Source organism: Excalfactoria chinensis, chromosome 4 (assembly GCF_039878825.1).
Source record: "Excalfactoria chinensis isolate bCotChi1 chromosome 4, bCotChi1.hap2, whole genome shotgun sequence".
Lineage (NCBI taxonomy): Eukaryota > Metazoa > Chordata > Aves > Galliformes > Phasianidae > Excalfactoria > Excalfactoria chinensis.
The window spans coordinates 83,993,431-84,006,642 of NC_092828.1; the positions used below are offsets into that span (position 1 = coordinate 83,993,431).

At 44.7% G+C, this 13,212-nt stretch overlaps 1 protein-coding gene across 1 annotated transcript in view; it reads right to left on the minus strand.

Moving 5' to 3' along the window:
- Positions 1-3,706: 3,706 nt before the first annotated feature.
- Positions 3,707-13,212, minus strand: part of GPC4 (glypican 4) — a 62,998-nt gene continuing 53,492 nt past the window's right edge. Inside the window, exons 5-9 of the mRNA XM_072336186.1 lie at positions 8,776-8,906; positions 8,420-8,566; positions 7,869-8,005; positions 5,436-5,611; positions 3,707-5,117 (exon numbers count right to left, since the gene is read on the minus strand). Of these exons, the coding sequence (XP_072192287.1) occupies positions 4,909-5,117; positions 5,436-5,611; positions 7,869-8,005; positions 8,420-8,566; positions 8,776-8,906 (800 nt within the window). The 3' untranslated portion in view covers positions 3,707-4,908. The remainder of the gene's footprint in view (positions 5,118-5,435; positions 5,612-7,868; positions 8,006-8,419; positions 8,567-8,775; positions 8,907-13,212) is intronic.

A 13,212-nucleotide genomic window follows, 5' to 3' on the forward strand; every position in this document is an offset into this window, starting at 1 on the left:
CATTAGTATAAATCAGTAACCCAATTAATGAGGGTTTTAGCATATTGATTTGCATCAGATTACGGGAATTAATGGCACACATAGCAGGAGACGACGCAGCAGGGCACGAAGATGAACGGCGGTGCAAAGCAAGGTATGCAGAGCGCTGATTTCAAACGAGCCTCCTTTCAAAGCAAAGCTCAGGATCCTGTCATCTCACTCATCCTCTGCTGGAGATCCGGCACTGATGCAGGGACACAACCACAGGGTCCTCTCCATCCTCAGCCCTACCACGGTGGGCGTTGCTGGACCAAAACCTCAAGCAGGTTTGTCGGCTGATTGCTGCCCTTCCCAACAGCGCGGCCTGTCCTGAGCTTCCAAGAGAAACTGGCTTATGAAACGTGCAACAAGGGCAGATTTTGAGAGCTGCTTTGGGAACAATACAAAAACTCTTTGTTTTAACAGGTACAGAGCTCTGTGGTTGGGAGTTAAAAGGAGATGTGTTGCAGAGGTAACAAAAACAAGAGGATCCTCAGCAAAGAACAAGAACTGTGGGAAAAAACAGCCAAGTAAACACAGAAACAAGAGGTAATGTGAATGATAGTGGGCTGGAAGGATCCCAAAGGGGATGTGGGGATCAAGGCAGAGCAAGTTCCAGAAACACAGCACCCAGTGGGAGGGAGATGGGGGGTGGGGGGAGGCAATGCAGCACTGAGATGCAATGCCAGCAACCTCTGCATGGGGTCACATGCAGGGTCTAAATGTGCATTTGTTACCTGGTAATTCTGCACCACCTGCTAGGTATGGCTAACGTTTCTCCCAGGCCCCATCTCGGCTGGCTGCCCAAACCGCGGCTGCCAAAGGGGAAGGTCCCTTTCAGAGGAGAGGGACAAAGAGAATGCCTTCCCCTTCTCTCTAAGCAGGCAGCCCCTCCTTGCTCCAACAGTTATAAAAGGGCTCTCAATCCATGTAATCCATTAGATACAAATTACAGCAATTTAAGCACACTTGACCCAGAATTACAGCTAGCCCGTAAAGAGCTGTGTCTTCCCAGGCAATTTACACTGCTACATGCCCTCAGACAAACCACGGCAGAGGGTTTTAAAATTGTAACAACAAAAAAGAAATAAGAAAAACCCACCACCCAAACATAGCAGCAAAATAAAAGCCAAACAATAAAGTGGTGCTTGGAACAGTGTTATCATGAACTGGTAGTACTTAGGTTGGACTACATTCAGGTGGTCCAAGAAACCCACCACTATTACACAGTCATTGATCAACATATATCGTGCAGATAGGGATCACCTTAAATCATTAAACCATTGCCGTGTGAAAGAAAATGCCACTAAGGAATGCAGCACAACTACTCAGGACAGGGAGACAGCAGCACCAAGCCCAGGGGCACTGGTAAGGACAGCATGGGACAGGGCTGGCCCAGAGGCATTCACTCTTGGCCACAAATCCTACCCCGTGGTGCGATCCTCACCAGCCAGGAGTGAGACTGCAAAAAGAAGGCGCCATTTGTTTTCTTCTAATGGGAGAGATGGATATTCAGGCTTACAGCAGCAGTGATGCCCTCCAGCTCCCGCTGGCATCATCCCTCGCTGCTCAGCATCCCCGGGATGCTTCTGTGTTGGCAGGACTTGCCCATCTGCTGCTCCCAGGATGAGGATGTGCCAGCGAGTGGGCATTCCACAGGTGAGAAATGCTGAGGTTGGTGCTAGAAAGCAAAGACAGTGAGCCAAGGCAGCAGAACTGACATGAGGTCAGGCACACAGAATGCATCACCACTTTCACAGCAGGGAGGTAGGAAGGAAGAGGGTGTAAGCAGCACTGGTAGGGCGAGAAACAGGGCCACAGGTAGGACATACTACATTAAAAACATCCAAAGAAATTGAAGGGTTTTTTTTTCTTTACATGCTTTGCTCTGAAGTGTCTGATACCAGATGTCAGTTTGAGCAAAGAGCCAGCACTGAGGAAGAGGTCTTGCATTCAGCTAAAGCAACAAGAGAATGACAAGGGAAAGTTCAGCACCATCAGGATTCAGAAATAATCAAAATTACAGCAGCTCCTCTCACTGGATTCTTTATTCCGACTCTGGAAGTACACCACCTTCTCTTTTGAAGCCCACTAGTACTTCATTCATTTCAATAATCAATTTATGCATGGGAATTGTTCTTTAAAAGCATGGCCATAATGGCAATGGCTACGTGGAAACAAGTAAGACTGGAAGGAATGGAGCAGATGCCTTCCGGCTAGCCAGCAGCCCGCCTCGGTCCCACCCGTATGGTTTAGTTTACAAGCTCATGTCAGAGAGCTGATTTCACACACGAACACAAAATAAAAGCAGGAACACAACTTTTGATCATCCTACATTGATGTTTACTCTTGTTTCCCGTAGCCCCAGGTGACAAATCTGTCCTTGATGTAGCGGAGGATGGTTGCGCTGTTAACAGCATCAGCTGGACACGTTTAAAACGCACGTCAGGTCTTTGCATCGTCCACTTTTACCACACTAGTGAATGATAATTAGTAAGCAATTAGATGTAAAACAATAAATGTAAGGTCAGAAACGTTCTTCTTTACGTACACGCTGGGCAGAAGGCTCGAAAGCAGGAGAATTTACAAGCCAGGTTCTGACAGATGAACTCTTACGCCAAAAAACTGAGATCTTGGAAAAGTCAGCCACTCTGAACACAAGGCCTTTTGTTCCACCATTCGCTGAGCTCTGAAGAAGTTTAATTTATATATATATTTTTTCTTCCTTTAACTTTGCCGGCCTGCCAGCTGGGTATAAGCCAGAAGGGTTATCCAGTCAGACCTTAGCGTGGTATATTTACAATGGTAGTGCATCTAAGGTTTGTTTATTTCAGGGTTAAAATTCAAATGGCTAGAGCCATTTAAATAATTAAAGGGCAATCAGAAAAAAATGCCATGAAACCAAACAAATCAGTAAAAGTCATGGAAACCATCAGCAATATTTAATTCAGAAATTCTCTTTGTTAGGGAACTTTAGCTGAAAGAAAACAGCTGGATGTAGTTCAACTCTCTAAATTAAAAACAATCTAACAAGGTCTATAGGGATAACTCTTTCAGCTACATATTGGAGACCAGATTCACTTCTACCATGTAAATGTAATAGCACTCAAAGCTAGAAAGGAAATTCCTCAGTACTGAGGTAGTTTCTAAGTATCAGCACATTTTCCAATTCCTCGCAAGGCAACTTAGCTATTTACAATCCATTTTTTCCCACACATAAATTTATAACTTTTTCAGGTTTATGCTTCCGTGATTTATTTTCTAAAGAAAAATAGCCAGAATATCCCTACCCCACTAACATCATGTTTTAATAAATAACGGGCTACTTCTAGCAAAATTAAGCCTCCAGGATTGTTTCCACCGGCCAAGAATACTTCATCTTTATAGCTTTGCAGAAATTTGGTGTGAAAATAAAGTTGAATATAACGCTGACCCTGAGCTAACAAGTAATTAATGCTTCAATATAAAAATAGAAAATTATCCTTACAACACAAGGCTGGAATACAGAAAACCTTCTCTCTCTCTGGATTGAGTTCCTGGCTGGATCCCAAAGCCCAGCCAGACCTAAAGGCCATACCTAAAGCAGGAGACATGCGGAGTAATTCTCAGTCTTTCTGAAGACTCCTTTTTACACCCCCTTAAACTCTTTAAATTCTTCCTTTTTATTTATTTATTTCCCCCCCCCCCCCCCCCTTAAAAACACACATTTCTTTCATTACTGAATCACTGTTCCAAACACAAAATGCACAGATAGAGAGAAGGGCACCTCAGGCAGTGCTGGAAAGCTGTGCTCACTCAGTGCCTGGGCACCAAAAAGGGGCACTTTCAGCCCAGCCAACTCCTGCCCCCATCCGTCTGCAGCACTGCAGCTCTGCCTGGCTGGTCCTTCCCTCCTGCACCCAACCTAAGCTGCAAAAACAAAACCAGCAGCCCCCCTTTGCTTCACCCTCGGCAAAGTACTCCTAAAAATAACAATAATTAATCCAGCGCTCATCTAACAGATCTGCAGTCAAGACACATGTTGGCATTTGGATCTGTGACACGACAAGTTGCCGCCAACTGAACAAGTTTAATGCCTTATTCCCATGAGGGATGCATGTCGGGAACTGACCTACACGAGTTACAGCTAATTGCAAAGATCCAGGGAAAGGAAAGACACGATAACTCTTCTTAGCATCCACAAAACTGGAATTCTCCGCAGTCTCTTCCAATGTAACCAAACATGCTGTAAAGAAAGCACAACCTGCTCCTGGCATTACCACCAGAATGGGCAAAAAGGGCATTTGGCACACTGACCAGCTCCGCCTTCATCTTCTCTTTCAGCACATCATAAAGACAAATCACTTCCACTTCTTTCCAGATAAGGCAACTAAACATAAGGCGGATAAATGGGAAGTTAACTACATGAAACACGTTTTCTGCTCGTTTGGTAATTATTTCTTCCCCACGAGATAACATGATAAATAAAACCTGCTTCTGTACAGATATTCCTCGTTTCAGAAACACATACTTGTCACATGCCAAGAGAGGACCGTGGGTTTCTTCTTCTTGTAAGAAATGTGATAAAATAAAATTAAAAAAAAAAATAAAGAAAAGTGATAAAGACGAATGCAGAGCTAACTACAGGCTTGTATATACATGTTTGTTATCCACCTCTATCATGGACTCTTGGTGAACGGGACAGACAGACAGGCCCCATTCCTGTTAATCCCAGAATAGCAAGGGAAAAAAATACCAGTATCTTAAAACCAGTGGCAACATAGTAAAAACTGTACACTGTTGTCCATTAACTTAAAAAGCAAAGTCACTAGATGGTATAAAAGTGAAAGCAGGTGCCTTCTAACTTTGATAATAAGTGTCTTTTTTTTTTTTTCTCCCTATGCTGCACAATTATCTCCATTGTCTTTGCACGGCCAAGACCAAAATGCTAAGGAACAAGGCTGCTTGTGATAAACCGCCTCTGGGAGCGGCAGAAGTGTTCACTTTTTTATCACTCTTGTTGGAGTTGCCAGTAACTTCAGTTGCGTTGAACTCGAACTCCGTGGAGCACTGCTGGAACTCACAGCCGCTGCCGCTCTCCTCCCCGCTGCTCTCTTCACCTGCAGGAAAGAAACATGCTGCAGCCCTCTGCCTCCTGCAGCTCAGTGCTGTGCTTGCAAATGGCAGAGGTGAGAGAGAGAGGGAGAGGGAGAGGAAGAAGACAACAAGCGCACAGATACTTCCACAATGCTCCTGGTATAAGGAGACTGCTGATGCCTCGCAGTATGCAGCACTTTGGCACTGATGAGCCCCCTTTCAGAGATGCCATTCCCCACCCTCCTTGCTAACACGCTTACAGATAGCTGACACTTAACCAGCTACCCAGTGTGTTAGCATGAAATCCAGTAAAAAAAAAAGGCAAATGACAGCAAACGTACTGACGTCAATGAAGTCAACGTCGTTCCCACTGTACGCGTTCTTCAGCTTGTTGGTCATCACCCTCAGAACCATGATCTGCCGACGAATCACCATGTCTGGCTTGGTAATATCAACTTCCACCTCTGGGTTGTTCACTTGACTTGCTAAGCCGTTTCCAGTCACCGCAAAGTCGTACCTATAAGAAAACCACTCCGGCCGTTACTGGAGCTGCCCTCAGTGGGTACCACGCCAAAGGGTGAGAGTGGGAAATGCAGTGGTGCCACCCCCCATTCCAAGCTCTGGTGATTTCCTGAGCCTAATGCTTCCTTCCCACACATTAGCCCTCACAAAGCACTTCTCCAGCTCTTTACCCTCCTTGCAGCCTTTGGAAGCACAGAAAATCAAGCAGCGTTTTCACAAACTCTTTGCTCCTGTGATTGAAAAGCTAAGGGGAAGAATTTTATCCCCAGTCCAAAAAACAACAATAACAACAACAACAACAAAACTATAAAGGAAGATTGGAGGTTTATAACAATAATAGCTTGCAACAGCATAAATCAGCTTGCTGCAGGCAACACAGCAAACAAGACATTGAGCTGCCCTGATGTCCAGTTAGATGACGCTTCTGGGAAAACAACCTTTGGGGTCATAGCTACACCCAAGAAACCTATGGGAACTGTGGGAGGCAAAAGACATTCTGGCTTTGCATAATGTGCCTTTGCAATCAAGCTGCGGTATTAGAGACGTACTTCTTACCACACAGACATGAGATGTAATTTCTCTAATAACCCCAGCAGGAAAAACATCTGTGATTTTGAAAATGAGATAACATAACCCAGCTCAGGGAAGCAGACAACAGCCATCCTGCTCTGCCTGAGGAGCTGTGCATGCTCAGGTCTGCACTGCTGCGCACCTCAACAAAGACAATCTGCTGGCTTAAATGAGAGGCTGAGCAACAAAACCCACCAGAATACATCTCCTGGAACAGGTATTTGCAGTAACTGTCCCTACAGAACAACAGAACTTGACATCTTTTATCTTACAGATCACAGATATAACACTTTTCTTTCTTCTGATCCCAGTGACCAGGCAGTGAGATGTAAGCATATATCTAAAGGGCTTGCTAAAACCCTAAATTTTTAAGGGTCTATTTTTACTATTTGTTATCAATAACACATGTTGCTAAGAGATCAAGAGACCAAAGTGTGGATGAACACTTCTAGCTGCTTGGAGTTATAGAGATAAGAGGTTAAGAGTGAAGTCCAATCCACTTAGAATGGCAGTCAGCAGGGGCCAGAACCCCCCAAGGTCCCCCCACTCCTTGCTTAGCTCTGCAAAGTCTCCATCTTGCTGGTGCCAGACCTCATGCGCAGCAGGGACATCTGCTGTGAAAACCTCTGCAGAAGCTGCTGGTGAACAAGACCTCAGGAGAGGTAGAGTCATTTCTTTTGACAGAGTCCCAAACCATTACCCTAGCTGAGCAATGTGGAGTTCCAGACACCCATGAAATAGTGAAAAGTGAATGCAGCGTGGCTCAGTCCTGTGCCTCAAAATATCAGGAGCAAAAACTGTAAAAGCGAAGAAAAACTGCTGGAAAACTCTGCACTTTTTTTTAAATGGAACATCTTGGATTTTGCTTATTTCTTCAGTAAGCAAACAAGGAAAAGAAATGTCTATTTCCAAAATAGAAGTTACACAGTTACATAAACCATATGACAGAAATCCTTCGGTTTACCCATGTGTTGGTAATTTCTTCCTTAATGAAATGAAAAAAGGAAAAGTTTTGTTAACTATTTTTCCATACAAAGTGTGCATGAAAACCACTGGTCCCCTTGTGCCACTGTCCTCAAGAAGCACAGAAGTTGATCTTTCAGCAGTCTCCATCTCCTTGGCCCAGCAAGAAACCCAGCAACAGCTGCTGGTAAGCATCGTGTGAGAAGCACGGACTGGAAACATGGAGGCAACACTGCAGGAGAAGCATCCCCAATCTTTTGGCCAAGATTTTCTACATATCACTTTCCTAAATCTACAAGTAGTTGGGAAGATATCTAGGTGCAGAGAGATGCTGCATCTGGATAGATATGAAAACAAACCTCCGCACAGGGGTTAAGCAACCCTTTAGTTTTGCTTTAGTGAAGCACTGGAACAGAGAGGTGGTGGATACCACATCCCTGGAAACATTTGAGGTCAGGCTGGACCAGACTCTGAGCAGCTCGACTGAGCTGCAGGCATACCTTTTCAGTGCAAATGAGTTGGACTAGATGGCCCTTTAAAGGTTCCTTCCAACTGAAATGATTCTATGATTCATTCAAGTTCCCCTGCCTACAAGAAGGGCCAATGGAGCAGCCTGTGTGAAAGCCCCTAAGAGTAGAGGGCTCAAAGTGCTGGGCTGGCCCATGGGGATGGCTGGGGAGGGAGAGGAGCATTCACCCAGTGCAGCCACATCTCCAAACCTGCTCTTGGCGCTCCCGTTCCAGCACTCATTCTCGTTGCCCGTGCCCACAGATATCTTTTCATCACTGCAAATATTGCCAGGGAGAGATGACCAAAATTTTTTGGCTTGCTTCAGCTTTTCTTTCACATCAGTAACCTATTAAAAAAAAAGAAAAAGAAAAAAGAGATGCAGGACACAGTCCAGAATACCAAAGACTCATTAAAAGTGAAGCTGGAAAGGTATTTTTATCACAACAGACGTGCACAGGCCAGCTCGTTAGGCTGCGTGTAAAGTTGCGTCGTTTTGATGGTTGATTTACTTTTTTAATACAAAATTAAACACCGCTCTTCAAACACATATTACTCATAAGCAAAGCCTTTAAAACAGGCACTTTCTGACACACGAGCATTGAGGTAATTCACATGCAGAGCCATGGGCAGACTACACCCCTCGGAGAGTTGAAGACGGCCAAGGAGTATTAAAATACCCTATAAATTACCAGTGGAAAAAGCACTCTGCTCAACATGGGGGAGCAGCACCTGAGAGGTACCAGCAGGATGGGGCACTCACCAGCCTGTCCAAGCTCGTGCCTGCAGCTGTGGTTGGCCGCTCTTCAGGGTTGTAGGGTCTGAAGCGAGCGCTGAAACCACCCTCGGAGACGGAGCGAGCGGCTCGGCCTTGTGCAAGAGTTTTTGGTTGGCCACATCCCTGGAAAACCTGGGCAAGGGAAAGAAATGAGTTGAGAAAATAGGAGCTCACAAGAGGCCTCCACTTCGAGCCCAACACAGGTCTGCAACCCAGCCCTTGATATAATAAATAGCTCTCTGTATGCTTGAAAAGGCATTAAGGAAAAAAAACAAGTCAACTAGAATAGGGGAACATAAGAGACTAGATAAATAAAGCCTGTGCACCCGTTGTCTGTTTACCTTCTGAGACACTTGCATGCTGTTCTCCTGCATATTCATGATGGCATCTGAAATTTTCACATCAATGGGGTCCATGACTGACTCAATATTAAAAGGCCCCTCCAGCCTCTCTGCTACCAGCAGCATTGAACCTAACACAGAAAGAGAAGCAAAGGTTTTTAATAGAGCTGTCTCAACAATAACGCTCACCAACATCCTCCCTCCCCCCCCAACACCTGCAAAAGGCAACATGGTGTTGGCATTTGGAACTTCACACTACACAATGTGAACAAGACACTGAGGCAAGATGCAGCGCTGACCTGGTCAGTGAGGACCATAGAGGTGCTACTGCAGTGTCACTTCTGACCAGCACACATCTCTCCAGGAAACATTCTGTTGCATTCCCAGAGGTTGGAACATCACCAGGCTGCTTGTCGGTGCTTCCCAGCCTGCCAGCACCCAGCCATGGGCTCATAGACATCAAAAGCAGCACTAAATGAAGGACAGCCTTTGCAGTCTGCCAGAAGGCAGTCTGTAATCAGCTACTCCCATTAGAACAAGCATTACTAAAACCCTCCTCTCCATACTCCATACTTATTTATTATAGGTTTCCTTGTGTCATTTGTTTTCAGAGACTGCTTTCAGCGCTGAGTGAGAGAAAGGCACCGGGGTCCGTGTGCTAGTCTGGAAGATGACACTAACACGGGAGGGCCCAAGAGCACCAACACTGCAGCCTTGCCCTTACAAAAAGCTTCAGACTTTGCTGTGCCAGGAGAAGATGATAGATGACTGCACAGTCTGGCCTTACATGGACAATTTGCACAAGGAAGACGGCAGGAGAGCAGGGTAAATGCTTGGCACATGTCTACTAAAGGGGCTATGGAAAAGTCCCTCAGCCAACACTAGGTCAGTCTTCCTGTGCTGGCACACACGTATTCATCAAAAACATCATTAAACAGAAGAGCTACTGAGCTTCCATTACTTCCTCTGGGAAATTATTATTAGTGATGAAGATTTCAACCTGCACTGCTTTCAAGCCTTCTCCGAGTCACCCTTTAAATGGCAGCTCCAGGCACACATCTCATGCTAAGCACTCATCTTTTCTTGCCCATTGCATTGTTTTCTCTGCACTCTTTCCATTCCCAAAGCACTGTTCACTCCTCTCCTGCATCGCTTCATGCTGCTATGCCACAAACTCCTAATTTTGCAGTTGCATTGAATTCTTTGAATTCCCCCCGCTGTGACGCAATGGCCCAGAGGAAGCCCTCTCCCAAGGAGCTCCTCCCTCCTCCTGAGGATACGCCAGTTCTCCTCCATTAAGGAGAAACAGGTATTTCACATTCAGTCTATTAATTTCTCTTGAAAAGGGTTTCTTGTGACATTCGTTCTCCCCCAAAGTGCAGAAAGGTACTAAGGAAAAGCAGAAAACTTCTAAGGCCTTTGCTTATCAGTTCAAGTCCTGTAAAGACGCTCTGCGTGTGGAACAGCTTACTAATAGTGTCTAATTCCTTTTAAATAAAAAGCCACCACCCTAAAGATTATAAATATATGCAATCGAGCTACTTGCATACTTATAAAATGTAAAACATCTTTACGTCCCAAAAACACCACACAAGTTGTAGAAGCGTTCCTAGCCTAGAAATGCAGTCTGTAACAACAACTCATTGTATTATAGAACAGATGGGCATTAATTAAGGACTGATCAGCGGATCACGGCAACCTAAAAATTGCTTTGGAAGAGATGCAGCATCAGAGGAACCAGTGGTGCCATCCAAGCAATGTTTAAAGACAAAACCCACGAGGAGCTCAGCACCCAGGAAACACCCTCACCCTGCAGATGGACACAACTGCCATTAATGCTGGAGCAAGGCTGGAATTCAGCCCGTCAGTGACTACAAACAGGTCTGAACTAAATGCATTTTTTTCTTTTCCTTTTTTTTTAAGAAGGTAATAACAAACAAAACAAAGAATCTTAGACTGCATTGTGGTGGGCTCCAATAAAGTGATGCTTCAAATCTCTGAGTAATGACCGCTAGCATGAATATACCATTGTGCCAAGGGGGAAGAAAAATGCTTTTGATGTGCTACCAAATGGAGACTTTTGTAAACAAGTGGAGCACAGCTTAAATGTGTTCATCACTGTCAAAGCGTTTGGGGTTTTTCACGCTCACAAAGAATGTCCCATCACAGTTAGGAGGAAGCTGCTCATTTCGAATAAAAATATTATGAATGGGTGGATAATAAAAACCACACAAAAATGCATAGTTTTAAAAGAAGAAAATCATTCCATTTTGTAACTACTTAATTCTCCGAGCGGCCAGGAAAGGCCGCAGATCAATAAAGTGTTTGTGAAAGACTGAAAGGAAACATAAACCCCGATTCTTCTGGCTGTTTGGCGTCTTTGTAAACTTTGAGCCGGGCAGGCCATACACAAGACCATGGGAATGTAGAGCGAATTGGGCCCTTTGTTACCGATGGTGCCATGGCGTTACATGTATCACAGAGAAGGAATGCAGCCTCTGCTTTGACTGCCGATATAGAAAATGCATTCGGCCTCCAGCAGAGCTGCCAAAGCTGCCTATAAAAGATAAGGAAAGTAATAATTGCCTTTTGAGAATATGTTCGACTGTAGCTCTTCACGAGCGGGGATCGATATTGACAAGTAGCACTAAATGAAATAAATGTTCATTAAAAAGAAAATAAAAGGAGGGGAGAAGGGGACTCCACCTAGCCCTCTTGTTTTGATTTGGGGGCCATCCTGCAAACCTCTACCTCCCACCAGGAGCTGGCTGGTGTCCCCACCAGCAGGCAGAGCCAGAGGTGGATCCTCTCTGGCAGCCACATTTGACATTAATAAGGTTGGCTGGGATTCAAGATAACATTAGCATCACGGCACTCTGAGAGGGGAGGCAAGTTGCACTACAACCCTAAATAAAGCCTAGGTGCAACTTGTCTCCCCAAAGGATTTTCCCCTCCTCAACCCCCCTCCAGCTCCAGCTCAAAGTAATTGACATTTATAAGGCAGGGCAAGGTGGCTCAACAAGTTTGATCTGCTTCACAAAAAAAAAGTCTGGCAGAGTGAAAAACGTACCCTGGTCACCTATTACAAACACACAGCGTGACAAAGAGTGTCCCTCCTCACTGCGCTGGGGAGATGGAAGTGGATTTGGAGGGGGGAGGAACAACAAAAACACCACACCGTACAGCTCCATGCCTTAAAGACCCTTTTCCTCCTGCATACATTTGTCCTTGCTACTGGCATTGAGACAATCCTTGGCGACAAAGCACCTCACTCTCATGAAGGAAAGCAATTCTTTCGCATTGTGCCACAAATAATCAGAAACCCACATCTTCAGCCTCACTGTCTGACTTGAAGAACAAAAGGCAGTCCTCAGCCTTAACCCCAAGATCTGATTTAAAAGGGGAGGGGAGGAGGGGGGAAGACCTTGACCATTCATTAACAACAATCATTATTTTTAAAAGGGAAAAATTCTTTGCCCAAAGCAGTACTCCAGATATGTATATGGAGCCTGAGTTCTACATCTTTGATCGGAGTAAATCTCTGTGGGGGAAAAAAGAAAAATGATGAAAAGGCACTGGAGATTAACACCGCTCATTCAGGAAAGCCTTACACACACCCCCCACCGCAAAGCTTGTTTGAAACAAAGTATACCCCTGTCTAATTGGTGTGCAATTGTGCTGAGAATGGGTGGCGAAATAATTTAAAGACAGCTAAATGAGAGAAAAAAAGAGTACAATTTGGCCGTTATTTCATACTTTAAATGGTACTTTGCAGAAGGAAGGCAGGAAGAAGGCTTTGTCTTGAAAAACCTACAGGCTCAACATCCCCGTTTTGGAAAAGCTTTACATAGGTGACTTTCACACAGGACCACTAACTCTATAAAGCACTGTCCATCCGGGTGAAAACAGGCGGTGGACACAGAGAGGAAAGGGTTACTGAAGAAAAGGAAAGGCAAAGATAAGAACCAATGCTACGCCATACTCTGGTGAGAAATAATCCTATCAATTAGGTGCTTTTTTAAAGAACAAAAACAGAAGCACGAACACAAGCGCAAACACAAGCATACGCAGATGCCTATTCTACACTCCCATATAACTCTGCGCGTACTTCCAGTATTCATTACAAGTTTTCCCCCTTCAACTATCTTTATTTTACTAGTTTAAAAAAATCTACTTTTGACACGTCATAAATAACTCGGTATTTAGGCCCAAAATGTAAAACAGCAGAGCCCGTGCAACTGGGTTGCTGTGCTTTTTTCCTTTTGAACTTTTAAAAACATACACAAAGGACGTTTGTCGCACGCTTCCCCCTCAAACACGCGATCTATTGAAGTTCATTTGCCTCAAGAGTCAAACTGAGATGGAAAAAAAAAGCTTGCAATGTAACCAGCACCTCTTCGGTTATTAAACTGGCCATAGAAAGAGCAGCTCCAGTTT